The 21,438-nt window shown below is 42.9% G+C and overlaps 1 protein-coding gene and 1 non-coding gene across 2 annotated transcripts in view; one reads left to right on the top strand and one right to left on the bottom strand.

Moving 5' to 3' along the window:
• Positions 1-1,318: 1,318 nt before the first annotated feature.
• The window catches only part of Washc5 (WASH complex subunit 5), a 46,941-nt gene continuing 26,821 nt past the window's right edge, over positions 1,319-21,438 (top strand). Inside the window, exons 1-10 of the mRNA XM_010611222.3 lie at positions 1,319-1,641; positions 2,094-2,239; positions 2,976-3,060; positions 3,860-3,960; positions 6,899-7,091; positions 9,661-9,813; positions 11,551-11,664; positions 13,299-13,470; positions 17,303-17,430; positions 20,481-20,610. Of these exons, the coding sequence (XP_010609524.1) occupies positions 1,456-1,641; positions 2,094-2,239; positions 2,976-3,060; positions 3,860-3,960; positions 6,899-7,091; positions 9,661-9,813; positions 11,551-11,664; positions 13,299-13,470; positions 17,303-17,430; positions 20,481-20,610 (1,408 nt within the window). The 5' untranslated portion in view covers positions 1,319-1,455. The remainder of the gene's footprint in view (positions 1,642-2,093; positions 2,240-2,975; positions 3,061-3,859; positions 3,961-6,898; positions 7,092-9,660; positions 9,814-11,550; positions 11,665-13,298; positions 13,471-17,302; positions 17,431-20,480; positions 20,611-21,438) is intronic.
• Positions 3,642-3,744, bottom strand: LOC117285049. Its single transcript, XR_004516063.1, has one exon. It is a non-coding gene; the product is annotated as a U6 spliceosomal RNA (small nuclear RNA).

Genomic DNA, 21,438 nt, shown 5'->3' with positions numbered 1-21,438 from the left:
TTTTTTTTTTTTTTTTTTTTTCCTGTACCAGGAATCTAACTCAGTACCTTGCACTTGTGAGGCAGGCACTAAGCTAAATCCCTGGCACTCATTTTCTACTCTTCATGATTCTGCCTTCATATCAGAATAATCTGGGGAGCTTCATAAAAATAAGATGCTTAAAACCACCTGTGACCTATTGTACTGTTATGGCGGTGTCTAGATGCCCTCCAAAGCCCCATGGGAATGAAGTGGGCCTTCTTCAGATGTGGCCAGATCCAGTGTGTGTGAAGCTGACATTGATTCACTGTACAATGCTAGGCTCAAGGGCCCTAGGATTAAGGTGGCGTGCCACCTGCCCTAAGTAGCCTGGATAAGATATAAGGGACAGAAAGAAGTTGCTGAGGTCCCTTGTGATGTTTTGTGATGCTTTTCTGCCTACCATGAACTGTTCTCTGTGATGTCACCCTGCCAGGGAACAAGCCAGATATGGACTGAAGCCTCTACACACTGTGAGCTAAATAGGCCTTTCCTCCTTTGACTTTGGTTGTCGGGAATTTTGTCTCAACAAGAAAAGTAACTAAGACACCTGTGTTTCAGAAGCTCTCAGATTCTAGGGGATTCTGTTAGGCAGCTGGGCGTGGGAACCACTGCACTAGAAAGTGAGTTGCTTAAACATATTCATCTGCAGTCTGTCATAGGGACACCTGGCCTGAGCTGAAAATCAGTCCTTTCTCTGTGAACCTTTATGAAAATGACCTGTTAGCAGTAATTGCGATATTTAGTGTGCTGGGTGATATAACCATTCTCAGTGCATTGAAATATAAGACAAACAAGTAATTCATTTTATAACATCAAACACCTGAGTGCTGAATTATGCGAGACTTTTGAATCGGTCTTTTTCACAGAATTTTGTAGAACCTGGCATCCATAATTTTATTATTTATTGGCATCTGTAATTTTAAAAGGAATCTTGGGTATGTTTATACCTCAGGACTGTAATTCCCTTGAGCAAATGCCTAAAAAACGATACACAGGGAGGTACCTGAGATCTGTGGATAGCATTTGCAGTTATTTACTAAAACCACGGCAGCCTGTGCAATCAGGGCCCAGTGACCCCTTGTCTAGTGCAGAGATGGTCTGTGTCCTGCCTTTTCTCATGAAGAGGGTTGAGTAAAGGGCTGAAATGGAGGCCAAGAGAGTTAACCTAGAAAAATCACTTCACTGGAAAACAGGAAGCATGGAGAATAAATGTCCTCCCCATTATATCAGAACTCATTATTTGTTGTATGTTTCATTGAGAGAAGAGTATTTCAAAAGTATATACACAAGCTTCTTAAAGAAATACTTTCTTTGGATACAGATTTTTGATGGGTCAGCCCGCAGCCCTAGTTTCCTTTAATGACCTGAGGAGCCCAGCTCTGACGCAGCTCTTCGTCCCCACTATCCACATGCAGGCAGCTGTGTGTCCTCGCCATGTTGGACTTCCTAGCTGAGAACAATCTTTGTGGCCAGGCAATCCTGAGGATCGTTTCCTGTGGCAATGCCATCATTGCTGAACTCCTTCGGCTCTCAGAGTTTATTCCTGCTGTGTTCAGGTTAAAAGATCGAGCAGATCAACAGAAATATGGAGAGATCATATTTGATTTCAGCTATTTTAAGGTATTCTCCCTCCAGCATTTGTACTCCTGTCTTTGCTATGCAAGCATGTTTTCTCTGAGAACTGTGATAGTAAAGAGATGTGTGACTATGAAGAGTTAAAGAAGAAAGCTTTTCAATCAGATTATTAGCACCAACCAGAAAATCAGATAAAGGCATTGTATGGAAGTTCTAACACAACATAATCAAATTTCAAAAAGATAGCTTTGGCTTAACATATTTCACCTTGAACTATTTCACACTTAAAGTATGCTAATCTTATTTACAACTCAAGTACATTTCTTTCTAAGGGATTTTGTATCGAGGCTTCTGTCATCTTCATTAGTTTTTGTTGCTCTACTTTAGATTTTTGATACATAGGAGCATAAGAACAAAATTTTCAAAGACTGTTTAGAAATTGTTTCCCACACGGATTGCTTTATCAATGTCTTACATAAATGTGTTTTTCTTCTTAGGGTCAAGAATTATGGGAAAGCAAACTGGAAGCTAAGCCAGAGCTACAGGATTTAGATGAAGAATTTCGAGAAAACAACATAGAAATTGTGACGAGATTTTATTTAGCATTTCAGAGCGTGCATAAATACATTGTGGACTTAAACAGGTATTGATTAATTTAGTAATAGTTTATTCCAGGATAAGGGACCAACTAGATTCTACTGACTAGAACATGCACATTTTTCTGAGTTAGTATAAAATTTACTCATTTATGCCCCACATAGTTGTATTTTCCTTCCTTGGACACTGGTCGTCTTAAATAGTTTTGAGTTTTATTGTAACTCTTTGATCTTTTGAAGTATCGTAATAAACTTGGTTGGACCAAGTCACATAGCTTTCAGTCTTAAAATTTGTTATCACATTCTGGTGTATTATACAGTGTATATGAAAAGTGAAAAAAAAAAATAGAATTTATTTTTGTAGGTAACTTTCTGTCTGCATTTTTAAGATCTTATTACATATTCTTTTCTTTATTTTGGATACCGGGGATCAAACTTGGGCCCTTGTGCTTGCAAAGCAGGCGGTGGCACCACTGAGCTAAATCCCCGGCACTACCATTTATTCATCTTTAAACTGGCTATTCCATGTGCTTGTGTCATCACTGCTAAGACAGTTATATAATTCATAGTTTCAGTTTGAAACTAACGATTTCACTTTTTCATGGCGCAGCCATAAACAGCAGCTGTGACTCACAGCTGAAGATGCTGTAATTCCCAAGTTCATGCAAGGCCGCAATTAGTTACAGCCAGAATGCCTGGTATCCTGCATTAGCTTTTAAAAATCTTTCTTTCTTCAAAGTTTCTGTTATGCGTGAATAACTTATCCTGCCGTTTTATTTCTAGATACCTAGATGATCTCAATGAAGGTATTTATATTCAGCAAACCCTCGAAACTGTGCTCCTCAATGAAGATGGCAAACAGCTTCTTGTAAGTAATAGTGACTATGTGAGATAGACGTTCAGGAACATGAAATTCAGCAGCACTTTTTTCTTCTAAGGCACAAATACATATACAATACCATTCTTTAAAGAGACTCAGATACACTGATAATTATCTTCTAATTGGCAATCCATATCAGAGTTTAGGACATAGTGGGTTTGAGCAAAATTATAAATGAACAAAAGGATATTCTGAGGTTATAAGCTTCCCCTGATTAAGAATTTTGCCTTCTTGACTTTTGCACCCTTGACATCTGGCTGGTACATGGTAACGATGTAAGAACTGTTTACTAAATGTGCATATCAGTTGAGTCAAGCATGGTGGTGCATGCTGTTATCCCAGCACTTTGGGATGCAGAGACAGGAGGATCATAAGCCTGGCAGCATAGTGACTTAAAGAAATCCTATGTCAAAATAAAAAAGGGCTGGAGATGTAGCTTAGTGTGAAGGCCCTGGACTCAATCCCTAATACCACACGCAAAATAAATAAATAAAGACCAACTAAAGATAAACCTGTATTTTAAGTAAAATTTCAAAGCCTACTCTGTGTAGATATTGAGAATTCTTTGCAGAAAACTTACGCTTTCCTTGAAATATCAAACTTGCGCAAGGGACCATGCTAATCTTCCTTGTATCTTTCCAATTTTAGTATATGTGCTACTGAAGGGAGCACTGAAATATCAAACTTTTAGGAAAAATGCAACTAAAGTAACTTTTTCAACCATTGTTGACTTTGCTCTATGCAAATATATACCCCTATGTGTGATGATTGTCTTTCCTCTTTCTAGTGTGAAGCACTGTATTTATATGGAGTTATGCTTCTGGTCATCGATCAGAAGATTGAAGGAGAAGTCAGAGAGAGAATGCTGGTTTCTTACTATCGATACAGGTATCCCTGGGCTGGGACTGCACACCCCAAAGCATTGCTACTAGTGAAATGCAGGGTGTGTTTCCACACTACCACTGAGAATATCAGCAGTATGGTATTGGATTAGGAGTAAAAGGCTATCTTTCCTGGACATAGAGTAGGACATAGCCCTTGTTCTATGTCATACAGTCTAACTAGGTTAAATCTCATAGAGCCTCTGTTATATAAGATGCTGTATACCATGCAATAGATTTTTAAGAGTTGTAGAGGTTACTGTGTTCATAATGGAAACTCAGTTTCAGTAAAAGGAGTCTGAATTCTGAATTTTCTTTACTTTGAAAATAAATTTGAAAGAATTTCAGAAAGTTAAGGAATTTGGTTTTGTTTTTCTTGATCGTGTTACCTTTGTTTATTTATTTATTTTATTTTATTTTATTTTATTGGTACCAGGGATCAAACTCAGGTCTTTGTGCTTGCGAGGCAGGCAGCAGAACCACTGAGCTAAATCCCCAGCCCATGTTTTGTTTTTCTTTATGTTTTTTAATATGACTCCTTGGCAGACATAAAGAAACAAGTGAGCTTTCAGTGGTCATTTTCAGGCTGGTGACTTTGAAACATTGTTACTGAAGATCAAGTTGCAACTGATTCTTACCCATAGATGCATAGATACAAAACCAAAATAAACAGTCCTGTCTGTATAAAGCTGTGAGTCTGCAGGAAGACAGACCTTATCAACTTTATAATTTCAGTTTATAGAATACAGATTTTCAGTTTGTTGAAAGAAAAACTAAAAAACTAGATACAAGGTCAGCATCAGAAATAGACCCAGGGAAGAAACAGTCAATAAACAGTCATTTAGGAACTTGGGCTGAAGAGGAAAGGAGCAGAATTAACATTTTACAAGTTTACAAGTTAGGACAAAGTAAGAAGGATGAGAGGGAGAGCGGAAAGGGGACTGACTATTGGAGGGTGTTGTGTTTCCAGCAGCTCTGACTGAAAGCAGACGCTTGGAGCAGCAGCCCCCTTTCCCTGTCCCAGCCTGAGGTAAAGGTTGGGACCAGAGCACACAACTCCTCCTGGTGTGTTTGCTATAAGCTGTGCTAACATCCACTTTTAACATTGAACCCTGAGTGACCCTATCTATATCTCTGAAAGTATCTGGAAACACAAAATCAGTAAAAATGTAAAGAAGAAGAAAAAAACATTTGCTATGGAAAAATCAAGCTTTGGCCCTTTGGGTACAACAGATAATTCTTTAGAATGAGGACAAGCAGTATTGAGCGATTACACATCCACGTGGTGAAGAAGAGCCTCGCGCCAGAGATGAGGCCGTCTCAGGCTAAGCTCTGAGTATAGTTCATTTCCCGCATTGCTTACTCTTCTGGCCTGAAAAAGCACAGATGTTCTTTTTATATCGCTGAGGAGGAACAGCTTGCCAAGATAAGCCAGTTAGTGTGATAATTTTGTTTTATTTTTTAAAACAAGGTCTTACTCTGTAGTTCAGGCTGGCCTCGAACTCGTGGTGATCCTCCTGCCTCAGCCTCCCAAGTGCTGGAATTACATTCATGAGCCACTACGCCGGCTTAAATTAATAGAATTTTTAAACTTCAGTTCAATCTGTGAAATGTTCAAACATTCTTTAGCCATAAATTTGAAGTCCAAAGAGCCCTGAAAAATATCCATATACACATGCACATACAGTAGTGACTTGACAACCAAGCCCCATCTAACCTGAAATCATTAGGAATGGAAACCTACCCTCAATATGTAAGTCTTCACCGGTCTCACTTGGATGTATTTATAAATATTTTTCCAACATTATTAATGTGTTGATTACGGGGTGCCACCTCAGGTCTTGGTGAAGTATGGTAATGGGTGAGGGGTGACCAGAATACACAGTGACTCTTCACCTTTCAGAAAGGTATCTCCGTCAGAGACACATTGCCATTCGTCCCCCTTAAGGTACTCCCTCTCTAAACTCACAAATGCCGTCTTTCTTGCCACTCTCTGACCCAGTTTGGAAGACCTCTTGTGAGTATCTTTGAAAGATGTGGTCAGAAATAGGACGAAAAAGAAAAAATACAAAGAATGCTGCTGCCCAGTACCATGCAGCAGAGTAGCAGCTTCTAAACACAGGACGCTGTGTCCTCGTCTACCTCACTCACCAGGTATGGCAGGGTACGGCCTCCAGCTCTTCCCCAAAGTCGGTGACCGTGAAAGGGACACGTTTTGGGTTGAGTCGGGATGATCAGGCGGCCATGATGGCATAAGCACGGAGACTCATGAGAGGGGCTCCAGAGCTGCTTCACAGAGCAGCAAGAATGATGGGATGTGTGGGTTCAGGGTGAGGAGGAGCAATGACATTGGCGGTGTCCTGCACTGTAATCATTTAAAAATCGAAGTATTCATCATAGTTTTTTATCATACCTCGTATTTGACCTAAATATACTATTTTCTTCTTCCTCTCCCTCTTCTTTTTCTTCTCCTCCTCTTCCTCCCCTTTCCTTTTATTTTTTTGGAAATTTGACCCAAGGCCTCACACCTACTAGGCGAGCGCCTCCACCACTGAGCTCCATTTCTAGACCTGTTCGTTTTACTGTGAGACAGGGTCTTACTACATTCTCCAGGATGGCCTTGAACTTGTGACCCTCCTGACTCAGCTGGGATTACAGGCATGTGCCGCCATGCCTGGCATTATGTTATTTTCTTATCTTTGAAAAGTGCTGTATTCTGAGAAAAAAAATAATAATTCCAAGGATTTTGGGTAAGATATTCTGTACCTTTACATGGAACTAATACCCATCTTTTAAACAGGCTTTAATAAATACTGTTTTGTATATCAAGGATATAACTAGATCCATCTTTTTATCTAAATTGAGTTCTTCATTTTGCTGGACCTTGAGTTTCTAATGTGTGTGGTTTGTTTGGCTCCTTCTTTCCAACTGTGAACCTGAGCCAGTGCTGCTCGATCTTCTGCTGATTCGAATATGGATGACATTTGTAAGCTCCTGCGGAGTACAGGTTATTCCAGCCAGCCAGGGGCCAAAAGACCACCCAACTATCCTGAGAGCTATTTCCAGAGAGTGCCTATCAATGAAGCCTTCATCAGCATGGTCATCGGTCGCCTGAGATCTGATGACATTTACAACCAGGTAGGAATAAATCATTAGGATTATAATAATTCAAAAGACTCATTTTACCTTCCTCCTCAGTTACTCCTTTCCGTCTTTCTTCCCTAAAAGAATAACAGTAGCAGCTAGAAATAATTTTTAAAATCTTTTGAACTATGCTACAGAGGAAAGAGGGAAATTAGTTATAGCAGAATTAGGCGGGCGTGTGGCACACTCATAATCTCACCCTTTGGGAGGCTGAGGCAGGAGGATCACAAGGTTGAATCCAGCCTGGGCAGCTTAGCAAGACTCTGAAATAAAAAGCGGAAGAGCTATGTGCGTAGGTCAGTGTGAAGGTCCTGGATTCAATCTCTAGTACCACACACACAAAAAAAATGAAGCAAAGTTCAGAGATTTCAGGGAGAAGATGGGATTGGAGCAGTTGGAGAGAAGATGCCTTGCCTACCTTTAGTTGTTTGTTCAGGGGATGGTTACTCTGTGTGGTGTGCACAGTCATGTTCCGGGCTGTCCCATCACTGAAGAAGGCAGACCTTGCTTGCTCCCCACAGTGAGCTTGTTGGTTGGGAAAGAAGACATCAGCTGAAGGGGTTACTGGAAGCAAGTCTAGTGTCGCCTTAGGGGGAGCACAGAGTGCCGCTGATGCAGCAGGTACCAAAGTAAGGTGGCATCGTGAGCAGGGCTAGAAAGACCCTGAAGCATCTGAAAGTTCTCTCACTGCCCTCGAGGATGCAAATGTGTTTATCCACTTAAGAGACTCCCAAAGAAAGTCACTGTTCAGTGACATTGTTCTGAAGAACAGTGTTTACAGCTCCTTTTTACTAGAAGAGAATAAAAAACACACCTGCTCTGCACAGTCCTCACAGTAGCCTCTTAGTTTTTAGTGTGATTGTGTTGAGTATCAATAAGAAACTGTGCTGTTTGGGATTTTTTAAAAAGACAGCGCAAAACCAGAAGCCGCCTGCGGACATCACTCTCCATAATACATGTGGCCATTCATTGAAGTTTCAGTGTAAACTGGCATCATGGAGGTTTTATTCTTACAAAGTTGCAAAGCAGACAGCATTATCCACATATTGCTGTTGAATAATAAGACTTGGAAACAGTGCTTTCACAGGTCAGACCGCTAGGTAATAGGACCATGCTGTGGATGCAAGTCTATATGAATTCTGTAGGACTCAGCCCCTGCCATTCACTCACGCCTCTAGTCTTCTCTACCTCTCCCAACACCATTCTGCCTCACGCTCTGCTTCCACCTGCCTTTCGCTACCGGCTCCAGCTGTGGTTGTGCTGTGTCACCCCATTCTCTGCCCTGGTCTTGGCTGATGGTCGCATTCTCTCTCCCCCTATGTATTTTGGAATGAGGCCTAGAACAGTTTCTGCAGGTTGGTTTTCCTTCCTACTTGTGTCTTAGTTAGTTTTCTGTTGCTGGACACCCACAGCTTAGAGGAGGTGCGGTTTATTTTGGCTGAGAATTTGAGTCCATGGTCAGTGGGCTCCAAGGCAGAAACAGTGGCAGAGAGACGTGGAGGAAAAGGTGCTCAACCCAGGGCTGCCAGGGAGCAGCAAAGGGACAAGAATACACCCTCGTTGGTCATGTCCCTGGGAGTGCCCCACCTCCAGCCAGGCCCTGCTCCTGACAGCATTCAGCTGTGGAATTCATCAGTGAATGAATCCCCTGATGAGTGTAACACCCCATGGTCAAATCACCATGCACACACATAAGAATTTAAGGGCACATTTTAGATCTAAACCATAATAGCGTGCAAAATCTGAACTTTGAGGGCTCCTCATTCTGCCAGATTGAATAGTCAAGAAGAAAAAGCTGGGCAGGTAAGGAGGAGAAAGAAGAAAGGCATTCTGGTTTGCAGCACCCTAGCCCTTCCTGTGGTGCACCATACTCCCACCTGCAGGATTTGAGGGCTGTTGCTGTGTCTCTCCTTGTAATAATTTCTCCCCTTTCTGCTGTAGCAGTTCAAGGTAATAGATGCTCTGTGCAGCCAGAGGTTCCTAATACATGAGGAGTTGGGTCTTTGGGGAGCATCAGCATTTAAAAGACAGGCAGAAGAAGAGAATTCTGCCAAACACTCTGAGAAGAGAAAATGGAGTGTGGAAAACCAAAGGAGATAGTTTCATTACTCTTAAGAATTTGTGAGCGTTCTAAAAAGAAGCCATCGAGTTGAGTTAGGAAATTCCATTGGGAGAATGGTGGACATCAAACTTCAGTGAGTTGCAGAACAGGAAGTGATAAAATAGCAACAGTAAGCTGATCCCAGCAGTTCTAAGGGATTGTCTTTGACAGGAAAAACATACAAAGGGAGAACTACTAGGAGACACAGGAATAGAACTTTTTTTGAAAGAAAAGACAATTGTGGCAGAGTCTAGGACTGAAAGGGATATCTTGGGGTTAGGGATAAGAAGGAAGGAAGACCCTGGATACCAGTGCCACACATACCCTGAGAATTGTGTCCAGGATGTTGAAAGGTAACGGGCTTTGGGAAACAGGTGTGCTCTAGAGCAGAGGCCTTAATTCAAGGATTTCTATATTCAGATGTGAGCAGCAGCCCCTCTGGGGGTCATGTCTGTGTTGCAGGTGTCGGCCTACCCATTGCCAGAGCACCGCAGCACAGCCCTGGCCAATCAAGCTGCCATGCTGTATGTGATTCTCTACTTCGAGCCTTCCATTCTCCACACCCATCAGGCAAAAATGAGAGAGATCGTGGACAAATACTTTCCAGATAACTGGGCAAGTACTACTATTTCTTTTCCCTCCAATAAATTTGTAATCAAACCTACTTGCCATTTTTTGGTCATAAAATCACTTAGGCAAAATTAAGTGCATTGAAAATTTTGCCTGTCGTAGCAGGAAGGACTAAATGTGTGCAGTAAGATTCATGACCAACCCAGTAGTCTTCTCCTCCAGTGGATACTCTCAGGATAAAACCATGTATAAAATGTATCTGGCTTTTGCTACTGAAATACAACTAAGTTACTGAGAATTTTAAAAATTCTTTTCTGTTCATCTTATTTGTCATTTTGTGAATAGCTATTTCACTTGTATAGTAAGTCTTATCTATAAGATGGCTGTGGAGAGCACATTGATATTTACGTGACTGCTGTGTTATGTTTGTAACTTTTAAACCTTGTTTGAGTTAAAAATATTCTTAGGGAATAAAACTTAACATACCTACTGAGTGTGAAATGCATAAGATCTTACCAAGGGCAGTAAATCGGTTCACATGCTCAGGAGATTTTCTACTTCTTACCTATTGAATCACAGCTGGTGAGTCCCATTGCCTGTTTTGAGACACCCTTTAATTTACTGCCAGGGTGAGAGCAGCCTACAGCTAAAAAATGATCATTCCTATCCACTCATGTGTTATGCTTCTGAGCTTGGAGTTCAGCAATCAAGAGGGAAACTGATAGTTTTCCTTCATGGTAACGATGCTTATTAAAGAAGTTTTAACCATAGTTCTATATTTACAAGCATATTTAGTTTTAAGAAAGAGTCAAACTCCACCTTCGTGATGCCTGTAAGATACATACCTAAAAAACACCTAAACAAAATAAACAACCAAAAACCCTCTGTCACATACATGCTGACAAAAAAGGATCAAAAAGAAAGATATGCTGGGCAAATGCCAACCAAAAAAATTTAGATGTATATACTATTGAGGAATTACAACACACTAGAGAAAAACATTAATAGCACTAAAGGCCATGTATAATATTAAACAGAATAAGTCATAATTTATATGCACTTGATAACATCCTCAAAAATCAAAGCAGGGCTAGGGATGTAGCTCAGTGGCACCATGCCTGCCTTGCAAGAACAAGGTCCTGAGTTTGACCCCCGGTACCAGGGGGAAAAAACAAAACCCCAAACAAAGCAAAATTTCACGGATTCACAAGGAAAAGGTATTATAGAGATTTTAAGAAATGTAAACCATTGTCATGCCACTCTTTTTGCAAGTGTTTTTGTAAAACTCCAGTGTTTGTTTTTATTACTGAAAAATACTTATGTTAGCATAGATTGGGTTTGTTATTATTTTAAGTAAATTATCTTTAAATTTCCCAGTTTTAATGTGTAATATAAATATTAATAGATTTTTTAAAAGATTCTTAGAAGTTTTCAGTGACTTTTAAGAGTATTAAAAGACAAAAATGTTAGGGAAAACCTCTGCTTTGGTCAGAATCATTGCTTTTCTGTTCCTTTTCATTTTCCTCACTTAGGAAGCTAATGCACAGCAGTTTGAAAGGAAAGCTTTGTTTTGCTTATTTTTCCCCTTAATAGCATCCATGCAACTCTTGTTTGAAAGTGCTCATAAGGAAGGTCCTTGCTTATGTATTTGGAAAGTCCTGGGCTTTCACTGATACAAGATTAGCCTGCAAAGGGCGCAGCGTCTTACATTACTTTATATTTTGTATTACCCTTGAAGTGAGCAGTAGTGGACAGATACTAAGTGGATGTGTCCTCTTTCAGGTAATTAGTATTTACATGGGGATCACAGTTAATCTAGCAGATGCCTGGGAACCTTACAAAGCTGCAAAAACTGCTTTAAACAACACCCTGGACCTTTCAAATGTCAGAGAACAGGTAAGTTTTGCCTAACCAGGAGGGCTCCTAGTAACTGCAAGCCTGGACTGCAAAGTAGGAATTGAGCTACACAGGTAGCTTTTCCAAGGGATTTGGAAAATGTCCACGAGGACATTCAGTGTGTGACTAATAGAAGGTAAATTTTGGTTGAAGGTAATAGAAAGTTGGAAAAACATGCAAGTATATATTTAACTTCTGTGTGTAGTAAATTGGAGACTTGGGTCTGGGCTATTTGGCACCCTAAGATAAGTCAACATAATGAATGTATAGTACTCATTGGCTTTGTTTATCTTATTTAAACAATGTCCTATGGACAGAGTGAGTCTTACCAATTGTTGGAATTAATATGTTTTTGTCTGTATGATGAATACCAAAGATGGTAACTGAACACGGACCGTATTTTTTCCCTGTAGCTTAAGTCATCACTCCTTATGTGCTATTTAGTTTATTTAAGCAGTAAGACTTAAGACATTCACGGTTAAGTGGCTCTTGTCTGTCTCTTTGGTAAGGACACAAGGCAGAGAAAATATTTGAGTAATGAAGGAATAAAAATAAATTATTTCAAAGCCAGGCGTGGTGGCGCACGCCTGTAATCCCAGCACTCAGGAGGCTGAGGCAGGAGGATTGCTGTGAGTTTGAGACCAGCCTCGGCTTCATAGTGAGTTCCAGGTCAGTCGCAACTACATAGTGAGACCCTGTCTCAAAAAAGCAAAACAAAACAAAACAAAAAAAAATACTTTTATTTCATTGAGATATATACCTATTTCTGGATGAGTATATTTCTCAGCCTGACTGGCAGAGTTATTGAGTTTCCTGTGTGGATACAACAGTACTGACTCCAAAAACCTTATCATGTTTTATTCAAATAAATTGAGTTCCATAAATAATGCACAAAATAATTTCGATGTTGGCGTGTCTCCTAGAAATATATTAGAGTAAATAGCATTTCCATACTAACTGATAGCAAAGCATTAATTTTTCATGACTAAAACTCCTTTCCAAAATTGTTTTCTCACTTATGACATTTTTTAAAGCTTCTTGATAGCTTTAAAGTGACTTGACTGGTTTGATGATATTTAATGTTTTAGTCTTGCTTTAGTAAAGCAGAATGACGAAATATCTAAAAGGCTGGTTTGAAAATTCAATATGGGCATTCTAAGGTGTATGTTTTTAGTAAGTTTCATTTGCCTGTAGAAGTCTGGTCTTCTTCATGTGTCTGCTCTGTTCTGCCTCCATTTCCAGCAGTATTACCAACAACAGGCAGCTCGGCTTCTGCCTTTATGTGTCTGTCATCCAAGTTAAGAAAAGGGGGGATCTGAGGGACACCCGGTCCGGTTCTCCATCTGACATTTGAAGAGACCTCGGGGCAGAGGTTTGACACAAAGTCACACCAAACTAAGATTTTAGCCTTAGAATAAGAAGTGCATTCTCTTTGCAGAACTGTCCAGGAAACCAGGTGCCCCTGGGTGTTAGAACTGCAGTCCATGTGTTATCCAAGTCGTATAGAAATGTTCTTACTGAAAGGGAAGAAGGAAGATAACTTGGCTTTTTTATCTAGGGATTTAACTGAATATGGTTTGTTTTGAAGATGAATACTTCTTAATATAATTCTAGTTTTTTTTTAATTTTCAAAGGCAAGCAGGTGTGCTACTGTCAGTGAAAGAGTGCATGCTCAAGTGCTACAGCTCCTGAAGGAAGGCTATCTGCGGGAGGAGATGGTTCTGGACAACATCCCAAGGCTCCTCAACTGCCTGCGAGACTGCAACGTGGCCATCCGGTGGCTGATGCTTCACACAGCAGACTCAGGTAACACGTGAGAAGGGCGCTGTCGTGGTGCTCCGCAGGAAGCTTTTCAGAATTAAGATCTGCCTCAGGAAGCAAAGTGCTCCAGTGGGGAGAGAGTCCTCGGATGAGAATGAAGTTGCTTTTGCAGCCTTTTTTGTGTCAACTTAGATAAGTCAGGTGTTAGGGAACCTGAGGACGAGGAGATGAGATGTACACATGGGAAAAAAGATCGCTGCAGATCTGCAGTGAAAAGAAAAATTCCTCCTGAGCCACCCCCACAAAGATGCCCATGCCCTAATCCCTTGGACCTGTACTTGTGCTATTTTACATGGCAAAGGGATATTGGGGTTGCTTCCGAATCAACTTTGAAGTATTGTCCTGGATTATGTCAGTGGACCTGATATAATCATAGGATCCTTAAATTGAGGAAATTAAAGCAGAAAAATCAGTACCAGAGAAATGCACCAGGAGAAAGACTTGAGAAGTCGTTGCTGCCTTTAAAGATGGGAGGGGTCAATCGCTTCTCGGCCTTTTGGCTAAGATCAAGTGTAAAGATGGGAGGGATCACATGCCCAGGAATGTAGGTAGCTTTAGAGGATGAGAAAGGCAAGAAAACAGGTTTCCCCTAGTGTGTGCTTACCCCATTGGGCCCTGTTTTAGATTTCCCCCCTCTGAAGCATGGTAATTTGTTAGAGTAGCCGTAGGAAGCTGACACAAGGTTCAGGCAGTAAATAAGAGCCAGTTTTTTGAAGCAAACAGTGAGTGTGCGTGAATCCATTGTAGGGAGGGAAACATTGCTTGGGGTAGAGGAACAGGAAGTCATAAAAGGCTCCATCCAGGAGTCAGGAGCTGGCCAGGCCCTTAGTAAGATGAAGCAAAAACCATTAGAAATTCTAGACTGCAGAAGTCTGGAATCAGTGGTGTCATCTTGGAAGTACAGAAAAACATGAGCCCTCTGAGTTCATGACCTGAGTAGACTGAAGTGCTCATTTCAGGAAGCTTGAGCCTCAACCTTTTCTGTGTAGAAGAAGCAGAGGCCTTTGAGACCTTCTGTCCATGAGGTTTGACCGTCAAGTTTGTGGAGTCCACGGACTGTGTGAGCCATCTCCATAGAACCTGTGAACAGTGACTAAAACTTCTGTTTTAATGGTTGAGAAATGAGTAGCTTGAGGTATTAATCCTGAGCTTGTTCAGAGGTGGCCAGTGTTTTTATTCCAAGTAAATGTTTCATCAGCTTTAAATGATGAACTGGTCCAGCTGGGCCTGAGCGTCCCTCCCCCAGGAACTGTGTCACTCAGCAGCCTGCCAAGGCCTCTCTTTTTATCTTTCCTTCAGCTCACTTTTCTTGAGGACATGCTGTGATAGGCCCTCACTTTTTCTTCAGATGAGGTTGTTCCACTAAGAAACATGCGCACCAGCTTATCCTGTGGCCTGCACAACACAGTGGCCCTGCCTCACACCTCTCCCCCTGCACTGTCCCTCGCAGTCCCTAAAGCTACCATCCATCTCCACTTCCCAGAAGAGGACTGCAGAGAAAATGGTGGGACTTCCTCACTCACCGTGTGGACGTATGAGCTGTTTCTCCTCAGCCTGCTCTCAGCTCCTTAACCCTCTCCTGAGGTTGCTTTCCAGGCATTTGGACCCTTTTACTTGTTGGCATAGGTCTATCTACAGTTCACCCACAGTGTGAATACCATGGCTGAAGCTTTCATCGTCTATAATTGATCTGTTTTAAATTATGTTTATCTTTTACATGAACTTCAGATCTAATTTCGAGGTTTAACTACCTCAACTCACCTATAATCTTCTCTGCCAGTCTTCCATTCACAAGTGTATGAACGGCCAGGCCTTCTCTTTGTCCTGTCATAAAAACGGTGAGGTTTTCGGTGGCGGCTTCCGCTTCCTCCTGTGTGACGGTGCCTGCCACTTTGTGTCTGTTCTGGAGGCCGGTGGTCTCCTGCACCCACGCCAGGGCTGACCTCAGCTTTTATCTTCATCTGCACGTTTTCCATTCTTTTGTCTGGCCATTGCCCGACTACTGCACAAGGATGATTTACCAGGAGCAAATGAGTTGCCTGTCTGTGGGAGTCAGACCCAGGAAAAGTACCTGCTTGCTTAGCACTTCTGGCAGCTCAGCCCTGGTGTGCAGAAAGGCTGACAGATTCTCATGTTGCCCTCTAGTGGCCTTCTGGAGGCATTTTTGCAGGCTCTGGTATTGAAGTGGATACAGGTGGTTAGAACTCTGGTGTTTGGTTTTGGTTTTCTTATTTGTTTTATGGTTAGGAAAATGTGAAACTGGAAGTTTTGTCTTTGTAGAGTCAGTTTCACCAGTTCCATTTATTTCTTCCTGTAAAATGCAGGAGAAATCAGAACTCTGCGGTTTTTTACAGAAACTAATCCCCTTTCTCAGGTTGTCACAAGGCATCCTGCTGCAGTAGCTTAGAAATCAGTATATAAAAGGGCCTTCTCCAGGTGTCACCATGACGGAGGCACTGAACAGCCTGTGGTGCACGTTCTCAACACAGCCCCGTTGTACCTGCAGACATCCCAGGCTGTACACGGGAGAGCAAGTGCGAGTGTGCATGTGAAATGGTAGTGCAAGTGCCATGGACCTTGTACCCTACTCAGCTGGGAACTCCATGGACAGCGTCTGTTACCTTAATGTTTTTATTTTGACTTTATTTGCAGTCTAGATCTAGACAGATTGAATTTATAAGTGTTTTTACCTCATCCTACTTTATTATTCTTGGCCCTGTAAACCAGCCTCAGAAAATGTCAGTGTTTTCATTCTGTGCTTGTCTTTGAATTACTGAAATGGCTTTGATAGGCCAACTGAGAGTCGGGGTACCTGCTGCTTTGTCCATGGGTTGGCACTGACTGCCGAGCTTGGCGACCGTGGCTTCGTTGCCACAAGCTCCACTGCCTACAGAGTGGAGCACCCATGTGCCCGCAACCTTTGCAGAATGGGGTGGCTGCAGCTCTGGTTCTGCCTCCTTAGAGTGGCCATGGGTAACCCTGCTTCCCTGCTGTGTCAGGCAGCTTCGAGACCACCCCAGGTTTTCAGATTCACCAAGAGGACTCAGGAGACTCAGCGTCTGGTAATGATTAGGGCTGTCATTTAGTCCTTGCAAAAGCAAAGTCAGCAGTGGCAAAAGGCACATGCATGAAGTCCAGGGAAGGCAGGCACAGGCTTCCAAGGGCCCCCTGCTGGTGGAGTTGCTCAGGACCTGCTTGGGTCCCCAGCAGCCAGGTGTGATAACACATGAGAAATGTTCCCATCGTCCAACTTATTCCACTTGGCTCCCGCGTGTTTACTGGGGCTGATCGTGCAGGCGGCCCCTCCCGGCCTGCACAGAAGTCCAGACTTCAGAGGAAGGCAAGCGTTTGTGCGTCTGTGTGAATACCACGTAGCAAATCATCCTTCTCGGTTCTCACAGTGGTGGGCACTTGTCCCAAAGGCCAAGTGCCGGCAGACAAGTCTGTCTGAGCATTGCTATCTCAGCCTGCCTGTCCCCAAGCACATGGCATGTGTCAGTGTCTATACCGGAAGCAGGTCCAGACAGGCAGGAACTAAGTCCATCCTCCTGTGACACAGTCGATAAAAGCCAACCCCAAGCACTCACAAACTTTAGAAATGATGTTTTCCATCAACAGTGTATTCGGGAATAACACTCCCTGTTAGACTTAGCTGTCCTCCCCTGCATAGATTCACTCTCACCACCCTCTTTGGTAAACATTTTGCTTAATACTTTCAAAATGCTTGAGGGGAAGCCAAGTATTTAAGGTTTCATCTTGACTCATACATAATTCTGTGCATGTAATAAGCAGATGATTCTTCTCTTCATATTTCTAGCCTGTGACCCAAACAACAAACGCCTTCGACAAATCAAGGACCAGATTCTAACTGACTCTAGGTACAATCCCAAGATCCTTTTCCAGTTGCTGTTGGATACCGCACAGTTTGAGTTTATACTCAAGGAGGTAAAAATAATGAATAATCACCAAAGCCTTAGAGGTTTTTTTTTTTTATGTTTAAAAATACTTTTAAGAAAGAATTCCGGGTCAGGCATGGTGGCGCACTCCTGTAATCCCAGCACTCAGGAGGCTGAGGCATCACTGTGAGTTGGAGACCAACCTGGGCTACATAGTGAGTTCCAGGTCAGTATCAACTACATAGTGAGACCCTGTCTCAAAAAGAAAAGAAATTCCAGATGTAGTTGTTGTGTCTTTTGATTCAGGCTGCACATTCTAGCTGTGTTAAATAGTTCTTATTTTTAAAAAGGGCAGGATTAGACATTCAGCGAGCACGAGCTGCATGGTGTCTTCTGAAGACATGGCGGTGGGGAAGTGCATAAGGTTTTGCGATAGCAAGGAATATGGACATAAGTGGAGAATCCCAAACTGAGATCTGTGCTCTGAAGGCAGGAGCACAATTCTCTGAGTGCTACAATAAGGGATCTTGTCCCAGCCTCAAGACTTCCAGAAGTAAGTCTCTGAAGGAACTAGAGAAGGTTGCGCCAGTCAGCTGACAGAGTGGGGAGCATTCCAGAGAACATGCAGGGAAAAACAACCGGCCACATCCCCCACGGTGCCTCAGTCAGCATCAGATACACTGAGCCATGCAGTGGCCGTCTTAGTCCCTGCGGGACAGTGAGAAGACAACTGACCACGCGTTTCTCAGAACATGTCCCCATTGCTGTCACTGAGTGCCTGAGCCCTTCGGGGTAGGGAAGGACGTGACCATCGAGGACCTGGAAAGCCCATGGCTGTAGGGAAGAAAGCAACAAAACGTGGCCTGAGTGGTGCCAAGATAGGCCTTGCGGGGTACCTACCTACGGGAAGAGAGCAATTTGCATTTAGCAAGGTGGTCTTGAGGATTTGGCGGCGTTTGAGCTGACGGAAGCTCTGAGGTTGTCTTACCCTAAAGAATCCCTGTGAGCAGAGTGAAAATGGAGTGAGGGAACTGGCCCCCAACGTTGCCCCCTCAGCTGTCTCAGGCTGGTTGGTGATACACTAGGTGTTGCTTTACCCTTCAGGAATGTGAGGGTACTGTGTTCCCTCCATAGCTCCGAGAAACCAGGTGCTGGCTACTACCACAGCACGAATGTGTGTGCTAGATGCTTTCAGTGATCTTCCAGTTTTGATCTGTGTAATAATTTTAATATTTTCTTTCTGAACAAATAATTATTGAATACCTACTATTCCCTGTAGGGTAGTAGGAGTTTTGAAAAGAGCAAGGCATGTCCCTGCCATTGAGGGGCCCTGAGTGTAGTGGGAAGAAAGCGGAAACTGGCCGAGAGGCCAGGGATGAGTGCCAGGCACTGCAGGAGCCGGTGGAAGGCAGCACTGACCTTCGGAGGCCCCAGAGGGCTGCACCCAAGGAAGAGCTCCTGGGGCAGTCAGCACCCAGAGCCACGGCACGCAGCTGGTTCTGTGTAGTTCAGGGAGTGACTGGAAATTGAGACGGGTCTGGGCTGTGGCATGCCAAGCCTACTCTCCGGCCTCCACCGGAACACCATGGGCAGCGAAACAATGCACCCTGGGGCACCAGCCCATCATGAAGAAAATTCTGGTTGAAAGAAGAAAGAGGAGGGGGTGAAGGGAGGGCAGGGACAAGGGGAAAAAATGAGAACCAAGACCTGTCATGTAAAGGTACAAGATCCCAATGATGAATGTAACTGTACTGTATACCTAAAATGTACCAATAAACTCTAAACTCAATACTGGGGCACCAGCCCATCATGAAGAAAATTCTGGTTGAAAGAAGAAAGAGGAGGGGGTGAAGGGAGGGCAGGGACAAGGGGAAAAAATGAGAACCAAGACCTGTCATGTAAAGGTACAAGATCCCAATGATGAATGTAACTGTACTGTATACCTAAAATGTACCAATAAACTCAATGAGGAAAAAAACAAAAAAGAAAGAGGACTTCCCTGTACAAATTGGGCAGAGCAGGGACAGATGTGAATGACATTTCAGTTTATGTCCTTACCCTGTTTTCCTTTCTCTTACTTCTCACCCCAACCTTGTGTAGAATCACTTTGACTCTTCTGTAAACGCAGTAATTAGACCTGTATTCCCTCTACTCTCTATATGACTGCATTTTCCAATTCAAGGGCCATCTGCCCTACAAATTCTTTATCTTACAAGATAGGTACTCTGGGCCAGCATAGTGGTGCACCCCAGCACTCTGGAGGCTGAGGCAGGATTGCTGTGAGTTTGAGGCCAGCCCAGGCTAATAGCGAGACCCTGTCTCAAAAGGAAACCAAAAAGAACAAAGTTATGAAGCTCGTGCCCCTCATCCTCTTGCTTTTCATCTTCCTGATTAATCATCCTGCCTGTATCACTGCGGGCTCCTCCCCAGACCCTGCAGCGCCCACACAGTTTGATTCTCGCGTCTTGCTGGAGTCTCCCTCCTTGTTTTGCATCTTCTCGGTTTCATGACAGTGCTAACAAAGAAAGAGTTTCCTACAAGAAAAATCAGTAAAACAAATCCTGGACCTTTGTGTGGGACGACATGTCCTCTAATGAGAATGTGTTTTTTTTTTTTTTTTAATTTGTTTCAAAAAAGAAATGGAACTCTATACCATTTTCTTTAAGTTTTGTGACGGAGTGAGTTAATAATGTCTGTACAGTATAACAAGAAAGAAACTGTTGGTGATTTTGGCCACACCCCTGTAACCTGATGGGAGTCCGACCTTCCCAAGTTAGATGGGTATTGGAGGGATTGTGGCCTAGGAAAGCTGATGCTTCACAGGAGAGTGCTGGTTCCTCCTACCAAGACCTCAGGCAAACCTCAGGTGGGGTGTGGGGATGGAAGACCCCAACCTTCCAGGGATGCCTCTGTGCTCCTCAGAAGTGAAATGGGGTTGTAGGGTCAGGGATATGACTCAGTGGTGCCGCTGCCCGCCTTGAAAGCACAAGGTCCTGAGTTCAATCACCGGTACCCCCCCAAAAAAAAGGATTTTAATCAGGGTCTCTGTAAATTTTGTGATTGGGATATTCTCTTCAGTCTTTCCTGTCTCTTCAACAGATGTTCAAACAAATGCTTTCAGAAAAGCAGGCCAAATGGGAGTACTACAAGAAGGAGGGCTCAGAGCGAATGACCGAGCTGGCTGATGTCTTCTCAGGAGTGAAACCTCTAACCAGAGTGGAAAAAAATGGTAATTACTGAGGGGAATGCGGTGTGCCTGAAATAGTGTACATGCATGGATTGTTTGAAACATTAGAAACTGGCCAGGCGAAAGGCTTCGTGTCTTTGTCATGGCTTCTGCGGCAACACTGGCAATGAGCTGAGACTTCTCCAGGCTGCCTTGAGCCTTGGACCCTCGTGGGCAATACTGAATCCACTCTGGACTTCGGCTTCTTGCCTCACCTGTGAAATCTGCGGGGTTAGGCTAAACCAAGGGGATCTAGCAGGGCTTACAGTCATACTCTGCCCCACCCCACGGTTCACACAACTCGTGTCAATTTGCATTTAGGGGAAGCGGCAAAGGGTGTATAGTTCTTGCGGTCTTTCGAAGGGATTTGTCACCTAAGAAAATGGGTGACTTCCAGCATAGATCATGGTCAAGGTTCCCTCATTTACTTGGGTACACCTGCCATCTAGTGGCAGAAGAGGGAAGCTGCAGGCTGTTTTGGGAAAGAAGCATCACTGATTTTCCTCCTCCTTGTAGGAAATTGTATCTACAGGAAAATGACAGCACCACTCCAGATTTTTATAGATAAGAATCTTTCAGATGGCCCTGAGAGACCATTTTGAATTTTAAGATGACAAATTAAACTTTTTAAAATGCTTAGTATTTGTCATGACTATTAGATGTATTTCTCGTGAAGTTAACTATGCGGTAGAATTGCTTAATAATGTAACTTTTTACGTAAAACCTTAACTATTTTTAATGAGAGCTTATGATTATTATATTTTGGCTTTTGTTTGGTGGCTGTGCAGTATTATTCCGAAGTACACTTGTGTTCTTGTATGACAGCCAGCC

This window comes from Fukomys damarensis, unplaced genomic scaffold (genome assembly GCF_012274545.1).
Source record: "Fukomys damarensis isolate Sample0158 unplaced genomic scaffold, DMR_v1.0_HiC HiC_scaffold_5, whole genome shotgun sequence".
Classification (NCBI taxonomy): domain Eukaryota; kingdom Metazoa; phylum Chordata; class Mammalia; order Rodentia; family Bathyergidae; genus Fukomys; species Fukomys damarensis.
This window is presented reverse-complemented; position numbering and strand designations above follow the sequence as displayed.